At 42.0% G+C, this 26,339-nt stretch overlaps 2 protein-coding genes across 8 annotated transcripts in view; one reads left to right on the top strand and one right to left on the bottom strand.

Annotated features, from left to right (window-relative positions):
- Window positions 1-34: 34 nt before the first annotated feature.
- On the bottom strand, window positions 35-19,449 carry Dmac2l (distal membrane arm assembly complex 2 like). 7 transcript variants are annotated; one of them, XM_031356132.1, is made up of 6 exons: window positions 19,327-19,449; window positions 17,096-17,325; window positions 5,070-5,180; window positions 3,575-3,783; window positions 2,868-3,039; window positions 35-952 (listed from the first exon to the last, which is right to left on the bottom strand). In XM_031356132.1, exons 2-6 carry the CDS (start codon window positions 17,158-17,160, stop codon window positions 838-840), a joined length of 672 nt encoding a protein of 223 aa, XP_031211992.1. In that variant the 5' UTR covers window positions 17,161-17,325; window positions 19,327-19,449; the 3' UTR covers window positions 35-837. The 7 variants fall into 7 exon arrangements, with proteins under 7 accessions (XP_031211992.1, XP_031211995.1, XP_031211990.1 ...); XM_031356135.1 differs by lacking the exon at window positions 17,096-17,325 and adding an exon at window positions 15,299-16,081; XM_031356130.1 differs by lacking the exon at window positions 19,327-19,449 and adding an exon at window positions 18,949-19,317.
- L2hgdh (L-2-hydroxyglutarate dehydrogenase) overlaps window positions 19,254-26,339 on the top strand; it is a 35,057-nt gene continuing 27,971 nt past the window's right edge. The window contains exons 1-3 of the mRNA XM_031357724.1: window positions 19,254-19,688; window positions 22,333-22,448; window positions 23,069-23,220. Of these exons, the coding sequence (XP_031213584.1) occupies window positions 19,549-19,688; window positions 22,333-22,448; window positions 23,069-23,220 (408 nt within the window). The 5' untranslated portion in view covers window positions 19,254-19,548. The remainder of the gene's footprint in view (window positions 19,689-22,332; window positions 22,449-23,068; window positions 23,221-26,339) is intronic.

Here is a 26,339-nt window from a genome sequence, read left to right as displayed (position 1 = left end):
TGCAGCTATTTCAAGAAATTAAAGACTAGCCTTCATGTATTTAAGGCATTCTTTATTAATGTTTTCTAGATATAAAATTCATTTTTGTATTTATATTTTTATATCCCTTGAGTTCATAGACAGTAGAATTCAAAGTATTTGAGAGATAGCAAAATTAACATCTACCAAACACACACTCCTGTTTGAAGCAGATGGGGAGTAGGGCAGCCTGTTTTCTCTGTTTGCTTTACCAGCAAAACTAGTTGGGTGGAGATAAGTATTGCGTTCTGTTTTAATGAGCAGTAAGTAGCCCAAGCTTTAAAATAGGACAGAGTAGCCAGAACCTCTCTTTCTGAGACAGGGTATTTTTAAAAATATGTATGATTAGGAATGCAGCAAAGCATGCAAATCCTGGGAAGCAATACAGCACACTGTTCTCAATGCCACGGACAGCCTTGTACAATGGATTCTATCAGTGAGTGTGTAACTGAGCTTTCAGGTTCTCATAATTGTACATTTACAGTAACATGCTCCAATGTGATGTAAATTATTGTAAGAAAGAATATTTGCATTGTAGTTGAAAGAACTCTACATCAACATCTACATATATATATCAATGAGAAATACATTAGAATTAAATTGCTAGGTTGTATTTTTAAAAATGATTCAATGTACATAATTTCTCACTTCCAAGTAAGTAACTCCAGTGAGTCACTTTTGATTATTTATTCTCTTCCTGACATCCATTCTCCATTTCTAAATCACTTTTCACAGTTCTAGTGGTGATTATGCAATATTTGTAGCTATCTAGTATCAGCGATTTCAAGTGATCCTTAATAGTGAAACCAGACACTCTTTTTACTTCAGGTTTAATTTTAGTTCCAGAGAAGGCAGTGCTGTCTTAAGGACTTGAACAAGGTATTCTTTATCTTTTATTCCAGGAAGATCACTTAAGAACAAATACTTGAGGTTCCTGAAAATAGAGAAAAAACAATCACTTCACTGTGGCCTTTTATGGCTTTAAACATGAATTCAATTTATATGATTTTAGAAAACATAACATGCAGAAGATGTTTACAATGGTTTCTCGGAGCAACAGTCTTGAGGGTCACATTAAATGAAACACATGTGAGACTTTAAAATTATAATTTTTCCCTATTTCATTGATATTTTTTAGTTTTGTTTTACTTCTGTACACATACAAAACAGATCTCCTTTGCATGTAGAATGCTAGTAATAATGCAAACTAACAAACAGCAACCCCAGGGTGGGGGTTAAGTTCTTAAGGGTATTCAAGTTTCTATTGAGGAAGTCTTGAAGCTTCAGCTAGTGTTGGGAGATGAATGATTTACTACTTTTGCTTCTATATTTCAAGTATCTCAAGTGCTTGTGGTACTGAGATTCTGATGGATCCATTGCTGTTAAAACAAATACACCAAGCAGCCCCAGAGTCTGAATGCTAGGATGAATAAAATAAGATTCAATTAAACTGACTTCATGTTTTTGTCACTTTCTAATAAAACCTGTAATGTCCCCTCCCCTGCTGCCCTTCAGGCTGGCATTGTATGCTGACCTACACTCCTGGCCCATGGAACCTTTCGAATGAAACCGTCCTTGCTAGGAGCTTGTTTCTGCTTCTACATGGGACAGCTCACTCCAGGCCATGGCATGGGTCTGGTTAGAGGTAAAAAGGGATATAGATCAGCTTTCTCAAAACAGCCATGGTACTTTTGAAATGCATCATTATTGGACAGTGTTCTAGGCACCAGAGACAGAAATGTGACTCTTTCAAGGATTTTTCCCCCTTAAGTAAACTTAGTTATATATTTAAATGCTAATTGCTATATACCAAATGCCAGTCAGATGCCAAACCCACAGGGAAATGGCTTTAAAGGCAGAGACCACATAACAGCTTTTCCTTATGGGGGCTTACTATGGTAGGCACTGGGCCAAGTGCTTTATGTTACTTTACCTTTAAAAAAACTACTCTTTTAATATAATAAAGCCATTATCATACTTAGGCTGGTAATTGATTTTCAAGTGTTATAGGTGAAAATGAAGCCAGGTATGATGGTATACTCTTTCACTCGAAGACCTCAGGAAGCAGAGGCAGGCAGATCTCTATGAACTCTAGGCCAGCCTGATCTACATAGCAAGTTCCAGGCCAGCCAAGGCTACAAAAACAGAAAAGAAGGAAGAAAAAAATGGGATCTTTTGTGGGGACTGTGTGTGTATATGTATGTAAGGTGTATGTGGTTTTGTGTGTGTGTGTTCTTGTGTGTGTGTATGTGTGTGTGTGTGTGTGTGTGTGTGTGTACAGATGTGCATACACAGAGGCTTGAAGAAGGTGCGGGGTATCATCTGCTATCCATCTTCCCCTAGTTCTGAGGCTAGACCTGGAACTCAAGTGTTTCAGCTAGACTGGTATCCAGGAAGCCCAGCAATCTTCCGTCCCTGCCCTGGTCAGTGCTGGAACTGCAACAGTGAGTGGGACCACTCGGGGCTTTTCTTTGGGTGCTGGGATGCAAACCCTGCTCCTCATGTTTGCACAGCAAGCATTCTAATGGCTGAGTTAAGAGTTTATACACTTGGGAGATGGCTCAGTGGCTACGGGCAGTCTGTCTTTCCAGAGGACTACCACATGGTGGTTCACAGCCATCTGTAACTCAAATTCTAGGGGATACAAAGCTCTCTTTTGGCCTCTGAGGGCATTGCATGCACATGGTACATCAACATACGTGCAGGCAAAACATTCATATATATAAAATAACAAAACGTAAAGTTCATACTTTTAAAGTGTACTTTTAGAACTACAGACATCATTTTAAAACTGTTATATATTCTGAATATTCACCTTATCAAGTTTTGGTTTGGTTTTGACCACTTACTTAAAATGTCGCAAAGCAATGATGCCGTTGTCTGTGACATTTCCACAGGTAATTATTTCCAGTTCCAATAGGCTTTTTCGTAAATTTTCCAGTTGACTAAGCCTCTGCAAACAGTTATCTTCAATATAATGACACTTGCATAGTGTTATTTTTTCAACATGCTCCAGGCCCACTAGGGGGAAAAGTGGAGTTAATCCTTTTTACTGTTCCCATGACTAACCATTCTTGGTTCACCTAGGACAGGACTGTCCTGGCTTTGACTGTCCTATGAAAACTGGAGTGACTGCTCACCCTGCTAACCATAGAACATATTCATTACACAGGCCGTGCCGATGGAGGGGCCAGTGAAGTCACATGCCCATGCATGGAAAGAATGGAGCAGAAGCTATCTGGATATAATTAGTCTTATGTCACCGAGGGGGTCACAAAGGCATACATTTGGCAAAGACAGTCTGACAAAAAGCAAACAGGCTTTGGATTTAAAGTGAAAAGAACCCAGAAAGAAGCTCATGAGGGAGAGGGGAAAAGGTATATGTGCTCTCTATTTACTCTGCTGATAAACATCAAACACAGGAATAAACAAACTTAATTTTCCCGAAATGGGGAAAATACAAAAACATGCCCATGACTATCACAGTGAGTCAACTGTATCGAAGCATTCCTTGCAAACCACCTGCATGCCCTAAAAGCAAATGACAGGGACTTACCCATGTGATCCAAGCCAATGTCCATGATACAAGAATCAGTGGCATCAATTTCTTGAATCTTGTATCTGTCTACAGAGCCTCCTGGGAGTTTGTTATAGTCCTGTAGCCACTTCTGGTGGCCACAGTAGCGTACTTTGGCTCCACACCGAAGTAGCCACTCAGATGCTGCCCTGTCAGGGCCAACATCCTTGAGGCGTTCATAATCTACTCTGTTGAGAAGAAAAAAGAAGGAGGTCACTTCCATTGTCACTAGCTTCTTAGTTGTGTTCACCAATATTAAGTACAGGCCAGTGCTAGGTGGTGGTGGTATAGGCCTTTGATCCTAGCACTCTGGGTGGGCGGGGAAGCAGGAGGTAGTAGATCTCTGAGGTCAAGGCCAGCCTGGTCTACAGAGTGAGTTCCAGGATGCCTAGGGCTACACAGAGAAAACCTATCTCTGGGTTGGGGGTGGGGAGTGGGAACAAAAACAAAAAACTGTAAGCAAACAAACAAATAAGGACCAGAAATATATTTTATTTCAAATGACTGAATTAATGGGATCCATGAAAAAAATATAGCTCTTTCTGTTCACTTTTTTCTTTCTTATTTTTTTCATTACTTTTGCTTTAGTTTACAAGATAGACCAACATCATATAATTACTAAGGTTTTGGAGGCAGTCTCACAGTACCAGCTAGGCTAGCCTGAAACGTAGGATGTTCCCCTGTTGCCTCCTCAGTGATGAGGTTACAGGTACAAACTCTCATACCTGGCATGATAGGACTTTATTGTATTTGTTCTGGGGCTTGAACCCACTCATATGTGTCACAGAGCTTGATAGCAGAGATCCCTATCACAATATAGTAACTAGCTGGTAACCATTTCATTACTGATAAAAAAAAAAAAAATTAAAGAAAAGCCAGGTGTGGTAGCTCACACTTTAATCCCAGCACTTGGGAAGCAGAGGCAGGCGGATTTCTGAGTTCGAGGCCAGCCTGGTCTACAGAGTGAGTTCCAGGACAGCCAGGTATATACAGAGAAACCCTGTCTCAAAAACAAACAAACAAACAAACAGAAAAAAAAGAAAACTTGAAGGGCATCAACAAACAAATAAGAAAAAAACATTTGGGTCTGGAGTGGGGCTTGCTGGGAAAGAGTACTAATTGCTTTTGTAGAAGATGTGGGTTCAGTTCCCAGCACCCACATGGTGGCTCTGATGCTCTGATGGCCTTCCTTCTGTGGGCACCAGACACATACATGGTACATATCCACACATGCAGGCAACACACAAATACACATAAAATGAATAAATCTTAAAAAAGAAAAAACTAGCATTCTATAACTCAGATAAGCAAATTTATTCTTTTGTAAGCTATTTTTCTGTTTAAGTATGTTTTATTGTTTGTAAAAAAAATTAGGATCATACTATATTTATTATTCAAAAAAATCACTTGAAACATTAGAGCCTGTCCAGTTGTAGAAATCTCCACATTTCTTCACATAATTAGAATCACTTACTTATTAAACACTGTATTCAACCATTTCCAGAAGTATCTGGAGTCACATGACCATGGGATTTTCTTTAAGCTGCAGAGCTGCCTCGAAATTTTTCCGAACATCATCATTGATCTAGACACAAAACAATACTCTCATCAGCCAACAAGCAGAGTCCCACGTGTCTAGTACCTTACTGTGCAGCTTCAATGTCAACAGAGCTGATCTACTGACCAGTCACTCTTTCTTTCTTTCTTTCTTTCTTTCTTTCTCTCTTTCTTTCTTTCTTTCTTTCTTTCTTTCTTTCTTTTTAAAGATTTATTTATTTATTATATGTGAGTACACTGTAGCTGTCTTCAGATACTCCGGAAGAGGGCGTCAGATCTCATTACGGATGGTTGTGAGCCACCATGTGGTTGCTGGGATTTGAGCTCAGGACCTTCAGAAGAGCAGTCAGTGCTCTTAACCACTGAGCCATCTCTCCAGCCCCTTGTCTGTTTCTTATTTGCTGCAAAATGAGAAGTTGGTACTAGGTGCTGTCTAAGTTCCCTTTAGCTTAAACTTCGTTGTTTGAATCTTGCCTGTCTGCAGTGTTGCCCCCTTGTGTATATTCTCTGTATAACTGATTTGCTCAAACCAGCTCCATTTCAATATAAATTTCTTCCTTTTTTTTTCCCCCTTCAAGACAGGGTTTCTCTGTATAGCCCTGGCTGTCCTGGAACTCACTCTGTAGACCAGGCTCAATATACATTTCAAAAACAAAATGATAAACTATAGTTCTGTAGGGAACAGTGGGGCAAAGCAGGTGTTTCCATCCCAGCAGGGAGACAAAAGCAGATCTAGTTAGGATAAAGACAAGAGGATGGCAGAGTAGCAGGCAGCTCTCTGCATGGCAGCAGAGAGGGAGCAGCATAGGGAGCTGAGCAACAAAGTTCACTTGGCTGACCCTGTATTTTCTCCTTTGTGAAAAGAGATGATCTGTTCAGATGATCGCTGGCCATGAGCAGCTGAGAAAATAATTTCTGATTAGGTCTCCATAGATTTATCTCAGTTCAACTTCTCTCATTGAGGAACAGCTGTGAGGGTTGAGGGTTCCAAGAAGAGTGAAATGTGCTCTCTGTCTTTGAGGAAATTATAAGTGAATCCAAGGAGGAGGGGCTCAAGATAAGTCATCAAGTAGTTCAAATAAATGACAAGGCTTGACACACTCCCTGAAAGACCTAAAATAAGGACAGAGGTGACTCAATAGAAAACCCAGGCAGTTATGCTAGGTTTTAAGCCAAGGCAGGAAATTAAGGCATGCTATATACATCAGTTTGGTTTGTACATGGGGCGGGGAGGTTCACGACAAAGACAGTCAGACACTTACTGCCAGATCACAGAAGGCCTTGAAGCCCGGACATCTGGACTATATTCTGCAAACAGCAGGGAGTCAGTGGGTTATCAGAATGGAGCACTGGCATTATTAAAGCTGTGTGCTCCAGGAAATTTACTCAGACAGCAACATCAAAACCAAAGGTCAAGTCAGGTATGGTGACATGGTCCTGTGATCCTAGCTATTTCAGAGGCTGAGGCAGGAGGATCTGTTGAGCACAGGAATTTGAGGCTAGCTTGAATGATATAGCTACAGTCTGTTTCAAAATAGACAAATAAGTAAATTCAGAATGGCTCAGAAATGGCTAACAAGGGCTGCAAAGATAGGGCTTAGTTACAGAAGGATGGAATGACATTAGAGTTAAGACTCAATATGGCTCAGTAGGGGACATACAGAGACAAGAAGTAAAGGACTTGAAGATGACACTAAGCTTTGGTCCTGGCCCACTGGTGCAATGGTGATGTCATCATCAGACGCCAGTATCAAGAGGATGGCTCAGTGGTAAACTGCTTGCCAACAAACAAGAGGACCTGAGTTCGGATCCCTAGCTTTTATGTAAAAAGCTGATTTGGCAGCATGCACCTCTAACACGGGTAGTAGGGGAGTAGAGATTGGAGGAGCTCTTGCTGGCCAGCCAGTCTACCCTGATTGGTGAGCTCCAGGATCAGTTTGAGACCCTCTAAAACTAAGGTGGAAATGTTAACAGGGCCCAGACTCCCCCTTAGCACAACTGACTCCATGATGGAAGTACATTCAGGCTGTAAAACTCAGCATGTGAACAGCACCCACTGCCAAAATAAAAACAAAGAGCTAATCCACCAAAGCCCACAGTTACAGGAAAGTCTCTAAATGGACTAACCTTGGGTTTTGGCTTTTGTAGTTCTGCTTCTGGCTAACTCTTCTTTTACCTGAAGCACATCAACCCAGGACATGGTTTTTGTGCTTAAAATTTCACCCCAGGAAAGGCTCAGGATTACACTGGGATCCCAAACACCCAGTGTAGTCGCCCGTGACTAATAAAGGCTTTCTATTGGCCTAAACCCTTGTCTGAGCAGTCTCTTCTGGTGGATACTAGACAACAGAAAATGACTGAAGAAGACAGTCCATATTGACCCTGGCCTCCACATACAAGCACACATGTGTGAGCACAAAGGACATGGACAGATGCACACATACACACCGCGGTACGAGAACAAGAGACTGCTATTGGCTCAGTTTCTTTTCCTTTGTTTTTCAAATTCTAAATATGAAGTGTTGGCAGGATTCCTAAGGGAAGGTGACCAACAGAATCATTGGAATTAGAGTTGCAAAGTGTTAGAGCTGGAAGGAACTTAGGTCAGCTACACAAAACCTCTCATTTAGAGATGAAGAAACCAAAGCCTTGATATTAAGTAACATGCTGACACTCTAAATCCTTTCTGGAACAAGGTGGGGCATTAATAAATGCATGCACCTAAAGGACCTTGCTCAATGTCTCATAGCTAATTTGTGTCAGGGTTGCATTTGAACTTAGTACTCTTTCCTACCAGTCAGGGCTCTGGATGATTCTAGAACAAGAGAGAGAAGGTTTTAAAGATGTCAGAGTGGGAAGCATTTTAAAGCTGAGACTAACATGGGACGCTGGAGCAATGGGATGTGAGTCAGAGTACAGACCTCAGGAATACCCTTCTCAGGCCTCTCTCTCCTCTCCCCTTTCCTCCTGTCTTTCCCCAGCCCCCCGCCCTCTTTAGGCAGTGCTGGGAACTGACCACAGGGCTGAGTATATTAGGCAAACACTCTCCTACCCACGGCACCTCTGAGTTCATCTTTATCTTCATCTTCCCTCCAAGGCTGTCCTCATCACCACAAATCTCCATCTCTGCTACATCCTGTGGGCCTAGGCCTTTCCAGATTTTTGTTAAGCTCTCTCCACCTATATCCATCTTGAACAACTTGTTTGTTGCCAATTTCGTTTTCAAAGCTGGGCTTTCTCATTCTCTACTCAGGCTATTCCCTGCATTCATTCCACCCCGACCTCATTTGTGAAAAATCTTACCCAACCTCTCATTTAAATGCCACACCCATTCATTCATTCATTCATTCATTCATTCATTCATGCATGCATGCATTCACACATTCATAAATGCTCACTGAATGTGTGCTGTACTTAGTACAAACTAGCAATGATGAGGCAAAGCAGCAACAAGAAAAGTACAAAGAAAGATCCTGCCCTGTTCCCTTACAATCCATAGTTTCATGGAGAAGACAGATGACACGCAAACACAAACATTATCTAATATAGTTCCTCAAGGCTTGGACTGTGCATGAGAGCCTAAAAAGGGGAAGGCTTCATACCAGATTTTTTTTTTTTTGAGATAGTTCTTAAATAGTCTTTAGGAGTTTTCAAGCATCATGTCCCAGCACTTGGTATGCAGAGGCAGAAGTTCTGAATTCAAGGCCAGCCTGGTCTATATAGTAAGTTCCAGACCATTCAAGACTATACATAGTGAGATCCTGTATCCCAGAGTTTTCAATCAGGAACGCCAAGGGGGAGGGGAGCAGGCATGGAGGGGAGGAGCAGGCAGAGCTAAACAAGCTAAAAATACTTGTTTCCTTTTTTTTAACATAATGCAAAAATTTAACAGTATCTGTTGGTTAGTAGTCTTCAGTGGCTGGCTACTGGGGTGTAAAGGCCAGACCAGAGAAGCTGTTACTAAGCATGTGAAATACAAAATCTCTGAAAACTCAATACTTTGTTGGCTTCATTTTGGTTTGTTTTCTAATTGAGCTTAAATAAAGGCAGGGCCAGACTTATTTTAGCTATGATTTCTAAAGACACTAAATGTTTTCCCTAAATTGAGTTACAATAAGAATTAAATTTATATCTAGAAATAAAGTTTTAAAAATTTGGTGGGTTTTTACGTTCTTAACTTCAGCTTTGCTAACTGACATCTGAGAAATACTTCCTGCTTGAAACCAAGCAGTGTGGCCAGAAGGAATGCTTTCTACATGGAAAGAGGAGACCTCTAGTGGTGAGTTAGTGAATATAACTCGAGTAAGTTAAATCTGAAAACTAGAAAATAGTTGTTGCTACATGCATGCTATATGCAATAAATAATTTAGAAATTTAAATTATAAAGGAAAACACACTTATGCTTACTATCAGAAGAAGCCCTAAGTTTATAACAGTGTTTCTAACATTTGCAATTATATTTCTGAATTAATAAAGGCTGAATCTCTGTTACTACACAAACACATACACACGCGCACACACACACATACACGCACACACAAAGAGACAGTTTTCTGAGTAGATCTGTTAGCAGTTCCTTATTTTCATAAAGTGAATATTTTAAAGGTGGAACTTTTGATAATATATATTAAATGCAATTCCTGAATAGGCAGACTATCAAATGATGGCTAGTTTGTTGGCCAAACATTGAATTCGTTCTTGAGAGTGATAGGGTGGAGACAGGAGTGGGGTAACAGAATAGGTAAAATTTTCCTTAAATACAGCTCTCTCTCTCTCTCTCTCTCTCTCTCTCTCTCTCTCTCTCTCTCTCTCTCCCTCCCTCCCTCCCTCCCTCCTCTTCCTGAGGGAATAAACCCCTCATTATCTGCTGAACTGGCAGTGACCTTTTTTGAAGGCGATACCAAGCAAGACAACATTGATGTCCCTCAGTGCCCACCAATAACTGCTGCTGGACCCGAAACCATCAAGGTTAAGCAGGATCCTAGAAGTGAGAAAGTTTAGTCCATGAGGAAGTCTGCTAAACCACTAAAGAGCTTAATGAGTGTCAGGTCCCAAGGAAACCCAGGACAAGGCTCACCTGTGCTCCTTCTGATACTTCTTACCCCATCCCCCACCCTAACCCTCTCCAGTTCAGGGGCTGAGCTTCCCTTTCTTTCCCTTCCCCCAGCTTCTGGTTCCCATATAACCCAGCCATTTCAGCCACACACTCTCTTGGCTCCGCTCTTGGTTTCCTCGGTCCTTGGCTCTGTCTCTTGGTCTACTTGCTCTCCCTCTTCTCCTCTTACTCTCTGCCCCTCTCTTCTCTCAAGGATGCCTCTGGCTGAACTCCCCCTCACATCTACAATAATCTCCTTCTCCTTAACCATATCCTGGAGCCATCACCCTGGAGTTCTCTGAAACTTGGGCTAGGGTATTTGAGCTCCCTTCCAAGAGACTCAGCCTCTTCGAATCAAGCTGGCAATTTAACTCTCCTAAGGTAGGTCTAGATCACGTGTTTCTGCTAGCTTTGCCTTCTACCAAATTTGACTCCAAATTCTAGAGTTTGTCACTTGAGCTAATTCTTTCCTTTACCTGCTCCAACCATCAGTTTGTCCTTGCGTTCTCAGTAAGCATCTCTCTGGCTCCTGGAGCCTGCCTCACCCTCCTGGGCATCTGTCTCCTAGGCATCTTTCCATCTCTCTGGCTTCCTATGCCCTGTGGACATCTCTCTATTAAGACCCTTTCTCTTCTCCTGTTATTGGAGCCCTCCTTTTCACAAAGCTTCTCTCTGACCACCTCTTGAGCTGTTTTCTCCTCCTCCTGCTCTAACTACTCATCTCTCCTCCTCTACTGGATAAATGGATAAATGTCCCCCTATGGCAGACACCATGCAGGAGGAGCTGCAGTGGGCAAGTGAGCTTCTTGGAGAAGACCCACTGTTCTGCACAGCTGTGATGGGTGAATCCTGGAGAGGCGTGGCCTCAAGCTTTGTTCCAGCATTGCCTCTTGCTGCCATGTGCCTTCTCTTGTTTGTCATTGCTGTATTCCCCGTTATGGTGTGACTGGGCAAAAGACTCTTTCTGCCTATAGTTTGTTATGATTGTCTCGTGGGGATTATCCTACCATATTGGGCAAAATTTCCTGCAGATCAACATGAAGATGGAACTTTCATGAAATAATGCTGTTTATATAAATTAATGATTTTATAGAATTCCTGATTTGATTTAAATAATTTCAGGAAGCTAGAATAGTTGATAGAAAGTTTAAGAAGAGGGTTTTAGTTGTTTTGCTAGAAATATAATGAAGTTAGAATCAAGAATAGAATGTACCCTCTCCTCATAGAATAGTAAGTAAAGGCTGCATGGAAAGGAGTACAGTGAGCTTTCATATGTTACAAGTGCATAGAGATACAAGATTTTCAAAAGTGGAAAGTAGAAAAAGCTTAAGAATAAGAGGTTTCTGGATGTAGAGCACAGAAAGCTTAGACATAAAAGACTTGGGGATCTTTTTTTGTGCAGGGGTAGACGTTGTTACCATATGAGAGAATTCAGAATCCAAGTGTGCACTTTGGGGCCATTAAGCTGTACTAGAGCCAGCCATTTGCTGTATGCTAATGAGGCTTTAATGAGATGAGTCCAGAAGGAAAAGAGGAAGTGTCACATAAGGCCCAGGAGGGCTTGAGATGTCTGAGAGGCAGGAGCCACAGGCTCTCAGACAAGAACTCCAGCAGCCATCTTTACTAAGGTTAAGAGAGAGTTCATAGACTGTGTCTTCAGCACCATCTTGATTAAGATGACCACATGGTATAAACCAACCAATGCAGCAATCCTTCTAGTTTTACTGGGGCCTCTGTTTATCACTGCATCTCCTTTGTAGACTACAGAGACAAAAGCAGGTCTCTAAAATACCTTGGATTAAGATAGATTTTTATATTATGATACATTCTTGATCTTATAGAGGTATACTAAGGTTAACAGAAATTGACTTGGAGATGTCTTGATTATGTCTAATCATTTATGTCTTTGCTAACAGTGTTCAGCACCAGGCTTCTGGAAATTTTTAATAAGGAACAACAGACATCTAATGAATAAGATATATTTGATAAATAAGGTTTATAGATTCCTAAGGTTATAAAGGTCTACTCAGATTAATAAAAGATGGCTTAAAGACCTATGGATAGCCACTGTGTCTTTACTGACTGTTCACAGCAGGCTTCTACAAATGTTTAGATTAGTAGCATATGTTTGAGGAATGAAATGTTTGATAAATAAGGTTTATAAATTCCTAAGGCCTACTCAGTTTTTTTTTTTAAAGATTTATTTATTTATTTATTTTTATGTGTATGAGTACACTGTAGCTGTAGAGATGGCCATGAGCCATCATGTGGCTGCTGGGAATTGAACTCAGGACGGCCCTGCTTGCTCTGGCGTAATATACTGTAGCTGTGTTCAGACACACCAGAAGGGAGCATCAGATCTCATTACGGGTGCTTGTGAGCTACCATATGATTGCTGGGATCCGAACTCAGGACCTTCGGAAGAGCTCTTACCCGCTAAACCATCTCGCCAGCCCAGGCCCACTCAGTTTAACAGTAACTGATCAGAAGATATTTATCTAGCCTTTTTGTCTTTGGTAACTTTGCTAGGCTTTAGCTACTCAGATGAACCCGAATCATTAAAAAAAAAAAAAAAAAAAAAACCTGATATTCTGTAATAGTGCACTATAAAGAGGGTCAGGGAAGTTCGCAGTCTCCCTATGGACTATAAATATATATGGCTTAAACTTTGCTGTTTATGGTTTAAAGTTTTATGTTGATGCTAAAGGGTCTTCAATAAAAATCTCCAATTCAAACTTTAAGGCTCAAATTTAACAGGGGTAAATCTGTAAAATCCTAATCTTATAAAATTAACTTGTAGACTGTTAAAGATAATTAAGACATGCAAGTTAATGCTCAGACACCATTAAAAATAATCAAATTCTTTAATGTGCTCAGAACTCTACTCATAGTCATGCTAAGTACTAATGTAATTCATTTACAAGCTTTATTTAGTCTTCTGTATAAAATCAAGTATACTTAATAAATAATGATCCTCAAACTCTTTAGAGATCTGCTGAATATGGCATTTAAAATGTTTAATGAAAAACCTTCCCATGATAGTCAGAAATGCTATCCCTAATGGCAACCCTAAGGTCTCAAAGAAAATAATGGAGCACACATGACTCCACATGGATTGTGGTAATGCTAACCACCAGGCAAAGAGCTGCCCCATGCCTCACTTGCAGCCAGGGTCTGGACAAACTGGACGCTGTTGGATGGAGAGCTCTACTTTTATCAAAGTTAGTCAGTTTTCCCAAATTCCTCATTTAGAGGAAAAATTTGTCAGACCTGTGTTGCAGCTGAAGATATAATGTTATCCTGTGTGACAGACAAAGACCTCCAACTCCTGCCCCTCAGTGAAGACATCAAGTCCAGGAACTTGATGAGTCCAGGTAGCCATAAGTCTCTGTCATTTTAACTAATACAGAGACCATTTGGTTTATACTTCCTGCTATAATTTATCCTTTTCAGATCTTTAATGGTGTTGATGGCTAACTGTAGTCTTGTCAGTTACCAGCCACCAGCTACAAGCAAACCTGCTCCTCCTGGCAAGGCTGCAGTTGCCAGGTCATTTCATTTCATATGTAAAATCAAGCCCCACCTTTGAGAGCTACTAGGTCTCCTGCTGAGAGAGTGGACTTGGAGTTTACACAGACATTCCCACTTAAAACAGTAGTTTACCATGCTGGCTCACTTGACCTGGAAAGAGACAAACTTAGAAAACAGGTTTCAGCAACTTTCAACTACTTGTGTCTCACGGTAAATTACTGGACAAAAGAAAAGGGTTGAAGTTTATGTAAGTTATGAGGGTCAAAAGAAGTATTTTATACAAGTTGGAAAGATTCACACTTTTTCCTTCTCACTGTGCTATTGTTATATTAAGATGTCAAAAGTCATAAGTGCAAACAACAAAAACAAAAAATGAAAAAAGATATCAAGTGTTCAGAGTTTAGTATTATTATAGTGGCCAGGTCAAAAGATAAATTTTCTTTGACTGTCTTCTAAGTATAGATTTAAAAGTGTTTCTCATTGTGCTAAAATCATCTCTGTCCAATCTATATATTCAACCCTCTGGATATATAGGAAAGGTAGTAATGCTTTTAACCCAGAACCATCTTCTGGGTCCCCAAACTCTTACTGTGACTCAAAGCCATGAGTCTACTGCCTTTTCTACAATGTAAATTTCAGTACAGATTACAAACAATGGTAATGCTAATGTATCTAAAATTTTTATCTTTTTTTGTAAACTTAAAGAATGTATGAGAGCTTCAGGAAGTCATCAGACTTGGATTTACTTGTCACACAGGTGAAATGGACTCAAGATAAGTACTCCTGTCAATCAACAGCCTAAGCTTCGCCACCTACAGCCTATTGCTCTATCTTCTTCTCTACCGGCTCCCCAACCCCACCCCAATTCCCTTCATCTTGGGACTCACTCCTCCTCCCCCCCAGCTGCCAGGACCATGGGCCTGTAAGTTTTAATTCCATACCCAAGATAAAGATTTTCCCCCTAAACTCCTTAGCTTTACCTTCTATCTCTAGTCTATATCTGTTCCAGCAGGTTTCCAATCAACTGCATGACTGCAAACTGTGCCAGAACTGCCTGCAACAAACTAACCCCAGGTGTTCCTTCAGAACTGTAGCCTAGACTAGTTCAAGTGGCTTGGACTTCACTAGCCCAGGCAGTCTCTCAGAATCTGGGCAGTGATGGAAACAGAAGCCACCAAGTCCACACTCCTCTCCCTTCCTAGCCTTTAACAAACATTCCATCCTTCCTGGGCCCAATACCCTAAATTCAGCTAAGAAGCAACTACAGAAGAGATTACATTGCCCCTTATCATCCACAAAAAAATCTGGAATATGATGTCCCAAAGAAACCCAGGACAAGGCTCACCCAGTACCCATGGCTCCTTCCAGCACTTCTCACCCTATGCCCTACCCTAACGCTCTCCAGCCCGGGGCTGGCCTTCCCCTTCCTTCTCTCCCTCCAGCTCCTGATTCCTATAAAACTCAGCCATTTCGGCCACGCATTCTCTTGGCTCTGCTCTTGGCTCTGTTCGTCTACTTGCCTTCTGTCTTCTTCTCTTCTCTCTTGCTTTCCCCCTCTTTCTCTCCTCTCCCAGCTTGGTTCACTCTGTCCTCATTTTCATTCACTGAATTTGCTAATTCATTCAAGCAGAAATCTGGGGGAAATATGTGGGAATGGGTTTTTAAAATATGGAATAATGGTGGAAGTACCATAAAACTAGTACAGGCTGAATTTGTAGATATGGAGCCATTGAGTGGGGATTCTAGGTTTATTTAATATGGAAGCTCACAGAACTAAAAAAATAAGAGTAAAAAGTTTGATTGGTTGGCAGGAGAGCATGTCAAAATATGGCCTACCATCTGGACCTGGAGATGTCTAACATTCCTCAGCTTGGTGTTGATGAAGTTTTAAGGCTCAGGAAAACTGGAGTGGGTACATGTAAAAACCAATTCTCCACACTGGGAGGGTCCAGAGGCATGCCTTTCAATAATCCTACAGAACTGAAAACGGTAGGAGTGGCATTGGCACATTCAGGAGCTTTGCTGTTGCCTCTTCTTTAGTTGTACCAGACCTTACAGTTGGAGACACTGATGCTCAACTGAAGTCAATGTGATAGCTTTGAGTCCTGGATTAGCAGGGGTCAGGTGGCAGCATTAAACCATCAAAGGTAAAATGAGTGTAGTTACTGTGACCAGCAGCAGAGAGGCACAGCAATGTTTGTAATGACAGGCCTGTATGGCGCTCCGAGACTCACTCATCTTCACCTTGTTTTCAGAAAACAAGAAGCCAAAGTTCTCACTTGATCTGTATAAGCAAAAACACTCTAGAATGAAAGGAACAAATTTACACTGTAGCACAGCAATAGGGACTCTGGGCACCAGCTAATCTCCACACTATTCAGTGTACAGATACAGAACTCCTTGAGTCAAGGGAGAAGGGCCCTGACCCAAAACTGGGACTTTTAAAGTATTGAAAATTGTAAAGACTATAGGACTCTTTTCTAAATTTATTTATTTAAGCCATCTCCTCTCAAAAGCAAGGGGACAGAAAGTTGGTATAGCAATCAGCATTTGATAGAAGGGTTAGTTTAACATCCCATACTCTTTGTGGCACATGCAGAGAAATGGTCCTTTGTTGCCTAGGTGAAGGTCCAGGCTTGTTTTCCTCATCTTCACAGCCAATGAGAAATGGAATAACGTGACTTATGGAAAAAAGAGCATGGCCATTGCCCCAGGGACAGGGCATGTCTTGACTCAAAGAGGGGTAAGTGACCAGCTCAGGTTTTCTACTCCCTTCACATTGCAACTTTAGGAAAATTATAAACATCCTCACTTCCATCCTGGGCAGTATTATGAAGTAGGTGAGGGCCTTTCACATTTAGCAGAGATCTCCTTGCTAGGGGTCCATCCTAGCACCAGAGACACCCACCATGCACTGCTACAGCTGATACCAACACTCTGTGACTTTTAAAGTTATATTTAGGGGTCTGGAGAGATGGCTCTGTAGTTAAGAGCACTGGTTACTCTTCCCGAAGATTCAGATTCCATCCCTCACATCCACATAAGCACTTGAAACTCCAGTTCCAAGGGACCCAATGCCCTACTCTGGCCTCTATGGGCACCTGGCACCAACATGGCATACAAACATATGTGCAGGCAAAACACCCGCACACATAAAAGTTATACTATATTTTATAATGTGAGATTAATGATAACATGGCATGTTGGGAACAAACAAGAAAGGGAAGTTTATGGCTTCACAGTGATGTGCTTGGGTCTAGTTGACATGAGGTCAGTTCTGTTAGTTTTTGGTCACATATGACAATAGCTAGAATCACCTGGGAAGAGGGAATTTTAATTGGGAAAACTCTTCCATATGACAGATGAAAAGACTGTGCAGCATCTTGTTGATTGATGATTCAGTGTGGAAGGGCTAAGACACTGTGGGTGGCGCCATCCCTGGGCAAGTGGTCTTGAGGTATACAAGAAAACAAACTAGGGAAGCAGCACTCCTCCATGGCCTCTACTTCAGCTCCTGCTCAGACTTCCCTTCACAATGGACTTGCAGCTGTAAGATGAAATAAATCCTTTCCTTCTGAGTTGCTTTTCATCATGATATTTATCACATCAAAAGCAAACTAGGACACTGGGGTCTTTATTATTTCTCACAACTGCATGAGGACCCACAATTACTGTAACACACTGAATTTAAGATACAACCATCCATGCTATTTGTGTGTAATGGAATGAATAAACAGGGAACATTGTTTCTTCCCCACCAATAAATCAAAATAGCTACTACTGCTCATGAAATCAATCAATCAAGCATAATAACAAGCTAATGCTTTGCAGAGCTCCACATCTGACGAATCTTCTCAAATGCACTATTATCTGCTCAAGGGCACTTCAGACTGGAGAGCATCTGGGGTGGAGATGATAGGATGAGCCTGAGCCACCTACTGGCTGGAACCAACATTCAAACCAGAGAGTCCTAGCGATAGTCTGTCCTGTTAAGCTGTTCTAACCCTAAAGATGAAGAACTACCACCAAGCACAGAATGGGAATTACATTGGTATGGTGACAAAGAATCACAGAGCTTTACAGTTATAAGGTCTTTTAAGTGATTACATAGCTGCCATTTTTACAGTGGAGGAAACACAAGTGCCCTGCCCTGTGAGTGCATCCTGAGGCATGGACATTTAAAACTCTTAGTCCAATGATTAAGGAAAGGCTGGGCCAGGAAGCCTGCATGGGACTGACCTAGGCACATAAGTTACACTTGTGTAGCTTGGTTTTCAAGTGGGACAAGTGGGAGCAGGAGCCGTCGCTGACTGTTGCCTGCCTTTGGGACCCTTTCCTCCTAATGAGCTGCCCTGTCTAGCTTCAATGAGAGAGAAGGTGTCTAGTCTTATGCAGTGTCATATACCGAGGCTGGTTGATATCCACAAGAGGTCGACCCTTTTCCTAAGTGGATGGGTGGTGGTAGGATTGATAGTGAGAGGAAGGTGTAGAGAGCTTTTGGGGCCTGCTTTTAGAAATTTGGCAAGGACTTGAGGTTGGGCCAGGACTCAGTAGTAGGCTCAAGATGAATACAATTGAGGAATGAGTTCTTTGTATTTTGATGGGTCTCATCAAAGATTCTAAATATAGTAGTAATCATGGGACCTTTGTCTAGGATTTGTTTGTTCCTTTACTACTTTGTTTATGGCTTAGGACTGACCTTATTCTCAGGTGTACTTAGAATAGTAGAAAAGCAGACTGGAGGAAAAATAAACTTGCTTCAGCTTCAGAACTGGCCGGGGTTATGTGAATAGTATTGTCTAATTGTCTTTTTCTTTTCAATTCTCCATCCCTCCCTGGAGAACCTGTGGACTGACTGAGCTGGCTTGGTCAGGAAGGACTGAGAGAAGGGAGGGGAATCTGGGGTAAGGATATAAAGTAGATTAATTAATACATTTTTTTAAAGAAAAAACATAAAAGTTTGGGACTAGAAAGATGGCTGTATGGTTATGATTGCTAACTGGACCTAGATTCCCAGCACCTACATGGCAGCTCACAGTTCCTTAAAAACTTCCAGTTCAGGGGATCCTTTACTCCTTTTTCTGGTCTCTACGAACTCCTGCACACACCTGTTGCAATAAGTTCATATAGGCACATACACAAGCCAATAATAAAAGCCCAAAAAACATACCACTAAATGATGACAGGGACCCAGCTGTCTACTTTCATCCAGAGCCTAGCTCAGCGCCCCTGATATTTACAAGCCGAGTCGAATGAACAACACCAACCAGGAGCCCCCACAAAGGGCCCAGAAACCTGCGTGCAATCAGCCCGGTAGTGACGGTGAGAGGGAGGAGGTGGCTTAGTCCCCCGGCTCCCGGGCCACAGCGTCGCCAACCGACCAGGAGGCGTGGCCGAAGGCGGGGCCGCGGGTGCCAGAGGTCACCCCGCCACGCCCGGCCTTCTCTGGAGGAACAGCGCGGGCGTCCAGTCAAACCTGTGCCGGCGGAGGTCCGGGAGAACCGAACCAGCACCCAGTCCCCGCCTTCGTCCTAGCGCATCTACTCACAGCGTGCGGCGTCCCTCGCGTCTGGCCGGCCCTTCGCCCTCGGCCTTTTCCCTCCACCGCGCTCGCCCATTGGCCAGCGGGGGCCACGCCCACGTCAGGCAAAAGCGAGTGTCTTATTGGCCCTCGCTTGGGAGCCGGGCTGGAGAGCGGCGCGCTTCCCCCTCGAGTCCGTTCTGGTTGCGGCTGCTGAGGTTGAGGAAGGGGAGGGAAGTAGCGCAGGCCATGTGGCCGACCCTGCGTTCCGTAGGCGGTGTCTGCGGACTGGCCCGGTACAGCGTTGCTGGGGGCTTCCTCCGCACGAGCGGGCCGGCGTCCGGGGTACCCGGGCTACTGTGCGGGGGTGGCCGCAGTTCCAGCACCGGGTAAGTGAGAGGCGGCGGCCTGCACTTGCTGCTCCCCTCAGGTATCTCCAACTGAACCTGTGCCCGGACTCCGATGTCTCGGTCCCCGGCGAGGAAGTCCTGAGTCTGTGGTCCAGCCTCGAATTCCAGGAGCTGCTAACCTCCAGGGTTCGTCCACAGCGCTTGGGGGCCATAGGAAAGGCAGTGTTGAGTAGAGAGAGGTCAGGAGCCAATCTGGCTCCTAATACACACATCTCCTCTCTGTTTCTTAACCACTCTAAAAAAGGTGAATGGTGAATAGGATCCTAGTCTGGCCCCTAGGTGGTCATTTTGAAGATTAAAAGACCTAGCACACTGCAAATAAGTATGTTGCTTCTTAGCTAGCATCTCCTGTGTGGCTTGGAAAATCCAGAACTTGGCTTCAGTGGGTCCGTTCCTTGCACACACTAGAGTTGTCCTCATGAGAAGCAACTCAGTTGCCTACCGTGAGCTGCCTAGGAAAGCTGCCAAATACAGTGATCTGTGTGAAAGCTTTTGGTTGTTTGAGACGAGGTGGGCCATGCGAATGGATTTAGCGGCAGACAGGCGTGGAAAGACACTGGAGAGGGGCAGTGTTTTTGTCGAACATCAAACTTTAGTCTAAGGGTCATGTTAAATGGTAGTGGTTGCTAACCTATAACTCCGCTTGTAGATCAGGCTGGCTTTCAATGCCTCACATCGGCCAACCTGCCCCTCCTTTCTAAGTGCCACCCCACTTGCTCCACCTTAAATTTTGAGACTGGGTCTCTCCCAATCTCTCCCCCCACCGTTCCCTGTCTCCTCCCTCTTCCCCTCCCCCTCCGTGTGTGTGTGTGTGTGTGTGTGTGTGTGTGTGTGTGTGTGTGTGTGTTTGTGTGTGTGTTTCTGTCGCCGTGTTTTTTCCACATAGGGTCTCTCTTTGTATCCTGGCTATCCTGTGAACCAGGCTGGCCTTGAACTCAGAGATCTTCTTATGTCTGCCTCCTTAGTGTTGCGATTAAAGGTGTGTACCACCATTGCCTCCGGGGTTACTTAAGGTGACTGGTTGGCCAGAAAGCCTGGGGCATCTGTCTGTCTCCCTGACCTAGACCCCAAGGTTACATAGGTTGAACAGTGCCTTTTCATAAAGGTGCTTTGGATACAAACTCAGGTCCTTATGTGCACGGCAAGCTCTTTACCAATTAACCATTTTCCTATCCCAATTTTTTTTTTTTTGGTTTTTTGAGACAAGGTTTCTCTGTTTAGCTCTGGCTGTCCTGGAACTCACTCTGTAGACCAGGCTGGCCTCGAACTCAGAAATCTGCTTGCTTCTGCCTCCAAAGTGCTGGGATTAAAGGCATGCACCACTACCACCCAGCCCTATCCCAATTTTTAAAATACTGATGATTTTGAAACAATTGTAGGCCCATAGAAAGTTGCAAAAATTATAGAGTGGTTTTATGTCACCTTCCTCCTGTCCCACCATTTGCCCTAGTGTTAGCATACTACAACAGCAAAGCCAGAAAATTAATATTGATACAATGCACACACGTTCAGGTTTTATCAACTTTACATGCATTCTGTGTGTTCTGTGTTTAGCTCTATACAGTTTAATCATATTTTGTGTAATCTTAGTTTGGGCATAGAAGTGTTCCATTGTGGTCCTGGACACAAGTGCCCACCAACATGGCAGAGCCCAACTATTAGTCAGCTCTTGAGGCTCACCAAAGATGAACCCTGACAGCTGCCCACAGCTCTGCCAGACACTGAGCTACAGCAGCTGCCCTGGTAGCAACGTGAATGAACAATATCTGCCAAGTGCTGGCTTTTGTAATAGTCAGCAGTGATACCAGCTGAAAAGTAAGGTTTAGGGACTTTCCTGGATCCTGTAACTATGGACTAGGTCTTTGATGGATTTGATCTTTGTTCCCATTTTGGCGTGTTTGGGGGCCTCCATGCTAGGTTCTAAAGTCAGAATGGTGCCTACAGCATGGTTGGTTGTGCTAAGGTCTATGGGCCTCTGGCAGCATCTCTGGAGAGAAAACCTTGGCCATAGCCTATCCTCTGGTGGAAGCATCTGCTGTTTGTCTCATGTAGTGGGCCTCCTCCCTTACCATCCCTTGGTTCACTTTCATCCACGGTTCCCCTAATTCCTTCCCTGCCCAGGAGCCTGTGATAAATGCTCCATCATGGTCAGAGCAAAGCTGAAGAAGGTTCAAATGCCAGAGACTATAGTCCCAGCATCACTTCAGTATTGAATTTTGTCTGGTTGGTCAAAGAACCTGATTGAGACATTATATATGATAAATAAGTAGTATAAATGGTATGTGCTACATAATGAAATATGTGTTATATAATACATAAGTAACATGTTATAAATTAGTACTTTAATTGCTAATGCAATTATACAAGTGAAGTTTGGTGAGGTCTATAAACAAATTCTTTTAAAAAATTTATTTATTCATGTATTTTATGTATGTGGATGTTCTGTCTTCATGCACATCAGAAGAGGGAAGCAGATCCCATTCATTACAGACAGTTGTGAGTCACCATGTGGTTGCCAGAAATTGGACTTGAGATCCCTGGAAGAGCAAACCAGTCCTCTTAACTGCTGAACCATCTCTCCAGCCCCTAAACATAAATTCTTAAAGCTTGCTTTCTCTTAAAGCTCATTTGATATAGTCATCGTTGGTGGTGGAATTGTGGGGCTTGCCTCTGCCAGAACACTCATCCTGAAACATCCGGGACTTTCAATTGGTGTGGTGGAAAAGGAGAAAGATTTAGGTATGTATACCCTCAGCTTGTTGGGAACCTGCTTATTTTGTCAGGCTGAATCAGTTATGAAAAACGTGGATGTTAGTGTCTCATTTTGTGTTCTCTTGAAAGCAAGATCTGGTACAGGAGCTTGAGAGGAGGTGGTTTATTTGAGGGATTTTATGAGATGGTAGGAAGAAGAGAGTGGGCGGGGAGAAAATCCACAGGAGGGTACATCTCCTTCTGGGGCTGGAGGCTTGAATACTGGGACCCCAAGGGAGTAGCAGAGTGCTCCCCAGGTTTGTTTTCATTCATCCAATCAGCTTCTAGGGTTGTCTCTACTGATGCCAACAGCTCCACTCTCCTCCAGTAAGGCAGAAAGGGCCTTGGAGCATGTGCAGAGAGCCTCAGCAGGCCTTTAAAGTGGCTCAATGAAGTGGTGTTTTAAACAAAGCTTAAGGTGAAATCAAGCAAGGATGGTTTAGCATGGATGCCAGGATAGCTGCTATAGGAAGTTGCCAATAAACAAAACAATTCTAGGCAGAACTTTTCAATGATATGGAACTCTGATAGTTTAGTGTATAATTGTTCTTCACCTAGGCTTTGTGTGAGTTTTTTACTTTTTTTTAACCTCATCTCTTGTTTCATAGCTCTTCACCAGACTGGACACAACAGTGGTGTCATACATAGTGGAATTTACTATAAACCGGAATCTCTGAAAGCTAAATTGTGTGTAGAAGGTGCAGCCCTCATCTATGAGTACTGTGACCTCAAGGGAATTCCCTACAGGCAGTGTGGCAAGGTACATCATTCCTCTATGGACTCGGCTTATTTATAACTAGCAATTTCTTAGGTTTAATTTTGAAAATTTTAAAAGATGTGACTTTTTCTGCTTTTGTGCCTATGTAATTTAATATAGTACTAAGAAATAACAAAAGATGATGGTGGGGCTGGTGAGATGGCTCAGTGGGTAAGATCACCGACTGTTCTTCCGAAGGTCCTGAGTACAAATCCCAGCAACCACATGGTGGCTCACAACCACCTGTAATGAGATCTGACGTCTTCTTCTGGTGCATCTGAAGACAGCTATAGTGCACTTATTTATAATAATAAATGCATCTTTGGGCCTGAGCGGACATTGACTGAGTGAGCAGTGGGGTCTACCAGAGAAAGCGGGCCTACCAGAGCAAGCCAAGCGGGACGGGGCGGACCAGAGCGAGCTGGGTTGACCACAGCAAACAGAGGTCCTAAAAAGTCAATTCCCAAAAACCAGATGAAGGCTCACAACTATCTGTACAGCTACAGTGTGTACTCATATACATAAAATAAATAAATCTTTAATAAAAAAACAAAAGATGGTGGTATGAGTTCATATAATTAAAAGTAAGTTTTACTGACATATAATAAGTATGCAGTTTAGATTTTAGTATATTTACAAAGTTGTGTCAGTATTAACACTAATTTAATAAATAAACCCTATACTGGCAGCTCCCATTCCTGCCACTCCTGGGCCCCTAACAACCATTTATGTTTTCTGTCTCTCTATACAGCTGCCTGCTTTTATACATACCTTTTTTTTTTAAGATTTTATTTATTTATTTTATATATATGACGAGTACACCATTGCTTTCTTTAGACACACCAGAAGAGGGCATCAGATTGCATTATAGATGGTTGTGAGCCACCATGTGGTTGCTGGGAATTGAACTCAGGACCTCCGGATGAGCAGTCAGTGCTCTTAACTGCTGAGCCATCTCTCCAGGCCCTATACAAATCTTATAAGTAAGATTATGTCTGAGCATTTTTCCCTGTGGTACTTTATGATATTTAAAAAAGAATACACTTAATATAATGTTTACAGAGATTGTCCATATTGGAGCATTAATTAGTACCCCGTGCTCTCTTATGGCTGACCCCATTATGAGGATATGCCTTATTTTGTTTAGGCACTTACCAGCTAATATCCATTGAGTCGTTTCTGCTTTTTTTGTTATGAATAATATAGTAATAGGTATTTATGTGTAACTTTTATGGAAACTTTATTCTCATTTCTCAGTGGAATATTTCCAGAAGTGGAATTTCTGGGTCCTGTGGAAACTCCATCTTTAATATTTGAAGGAACTGCCAAAGGTTTTTTTTCCAGGTTGTTAAAGTTACATTTTCAAGGTAGCTAGTGAGGCTCCCCTGTCTTCATATGTTACTCATTCTTACCAATGCTTGTTAGTTTGTTTTTACTTTAGCCAATCTGATAGCAATGAAGTAGTTCCTCATAGAATTCATTTATTGCTTAGGGTGTTTTTTAAAAAGCTGTGTCTCCCGATGTAGCTCAGGCTAGAGAACTTTTAAGTCTCTTGCCTTAGCCTCCTAGTTGGACTCACTGCATTGACTAATGATATCGAGTACTTTTCCTTTGCATGTATGAAAGTGTGTGTGTGTGTGTGTGTGTATACTTTTATGAGGTACTACTTCATCGCTATCAGATTGGCTAAAGTAAAAACAAAATAATAAGTGTTGGTAAGAATATGAAGGCCAGAGGTTAACATCAGGTATGTTTCTTAATCATATCCTATCCTATTTCTTGAGACAGAGTCTGTTATTGAACCTGGAGCTCACTGATTGGTTAGGGCATGTGGCCAGCAAGCCCCAGAGATATCTCATTCTCCTGTCTCTGCCTTGCCTGTGCTGAGACTACAGGCTCATGTCAGCAAAGAAGTTTTCACAAGAGTGCTAGGGAGCCAGCCGCAAGTCTTTCCTCACAGAGCCATCTCTATTTTTTTAAAATTATTTTTAATTTTTTTAATTTATTTTTAATTGACAAAAATTGTACATATTATATTCAACATATAGATGTGACTATATATGTGATAGCATGAATACACATGACAGTCATTTTGCAATGGCAATACGTTAGTGACAATGATGTGCATTACCTCACATACTTGATGAGTTGTTGTTGTTGTTGTTGTGTTGGTTTTTCAAGACAGGGTTTCTCTGAGTAGTTTTGACTATCCTGGAATCCACTTTGTAGACCAGGCAGGCCTTAAACTCACAGAGATTCTCTGCCTCCCAGATTTTGGGATTAAAGGTGTGCACCACTACCACTGCTCAGCTTACACTTGCTGTTTTAAAATCTGTTCTCAATAGTCTCCAAGAATACAGCACATTGTACCTCCTGTAGTCACATGTTTACAAAGGCTCTTCTGAACTGTTCTGTCCAGCCTTCACTCATTCCCAGCCACTGGCAACCACCGTTTAACTGGCTACTTGAATGAATTTTGTTCTTTCAGATTGTATATGCAACAGCCTCTACACCACATTTTCTTTATTCATCCATTGCTGAGCACTTAAGTTGCCTTTCTGCCTTTGAAGTCAGAGATCCACCTGCCTCTGCCTCCCAAGTACTGTGATTAAAGTGTGCACCACCACCACCTGGATTGCTTTATAGTTTTCTTTCTTTTTTTTTCTTTCTTTTTTTTCTTTTTTTAAGTTTTATTGCATTATAATGAGAAAAGTTACATGATTTCAATTTATCTGAATTTGTTAACATTTAAAAACATATTTTAAGTAAATAGAATTAAACCACATTCTTGTTTTCCTTTTGTACCCCAACTCCTCCCAGAGACCCCCCTTCAATACCTACAATATCTTTTTTGTCATATTCTTTAAAATTTATGAAATATTATAACAATAAAAAAATGAGTATTATAAAAGTTGTTTGATATAAATCAACATTTTAACAGTCTTATGTAGATGTTTGTCTACAGCAATACTAAAAATACATTCATTTTTCTCAATATGCTTTAAGTTCTCATTGTGTAAGTCTTGCCACCTCTTGTTAAAATTAATCCTCTATAATTTATTTATATTGATGCTTTTATGAAAGAATTGTTTCTTTTTTCTTTCTTTTTTTTTTTTTTTTTT

This window comes from Mastomys coucha, unplaced genomic scaffold, assembly GCF_008632895.1.
Source record: "Mastomys coucha isolate ucsf_1 unplaced genomic scaffold, UCSF_Mcou_1 pScaffold6, whole genome shotgun sequence".
NCBI classification, from domain to species: Eukaryota; Metazoa; Chordata; class Mammalia; order Rodentia; family Muridae; genus Mastomys; species Mastomys coucha.
This window is presented reverse-complemented; position numbering and strand designations above follow the sequence as displayed.

Bases quoted from the DNA above. Each gene is read 5' to 3' on its own strand.
- Dmac2l (XM_031356129.1), bottom strand. From the start codon at position 13,913: ATGGTAAACTACTGTTTTAAGTGGGAATGTCTGTGTAAACTCCAAGTC. The intron at 3,784-5,069 runs GTAAGTGATTCT...TCTTCTCAACAG, and splicing joins TTGAATACAGTGTTTAATAA to AGTAGATTATGAACGCCTCA. The intron at 953-2,867 runs GTAAGTGGTCAA...CTCTATTTTCAG, and splicing joins ATTGCTTTGCGACATTTTAA to GAACCTCAAGTATTTGTTCT.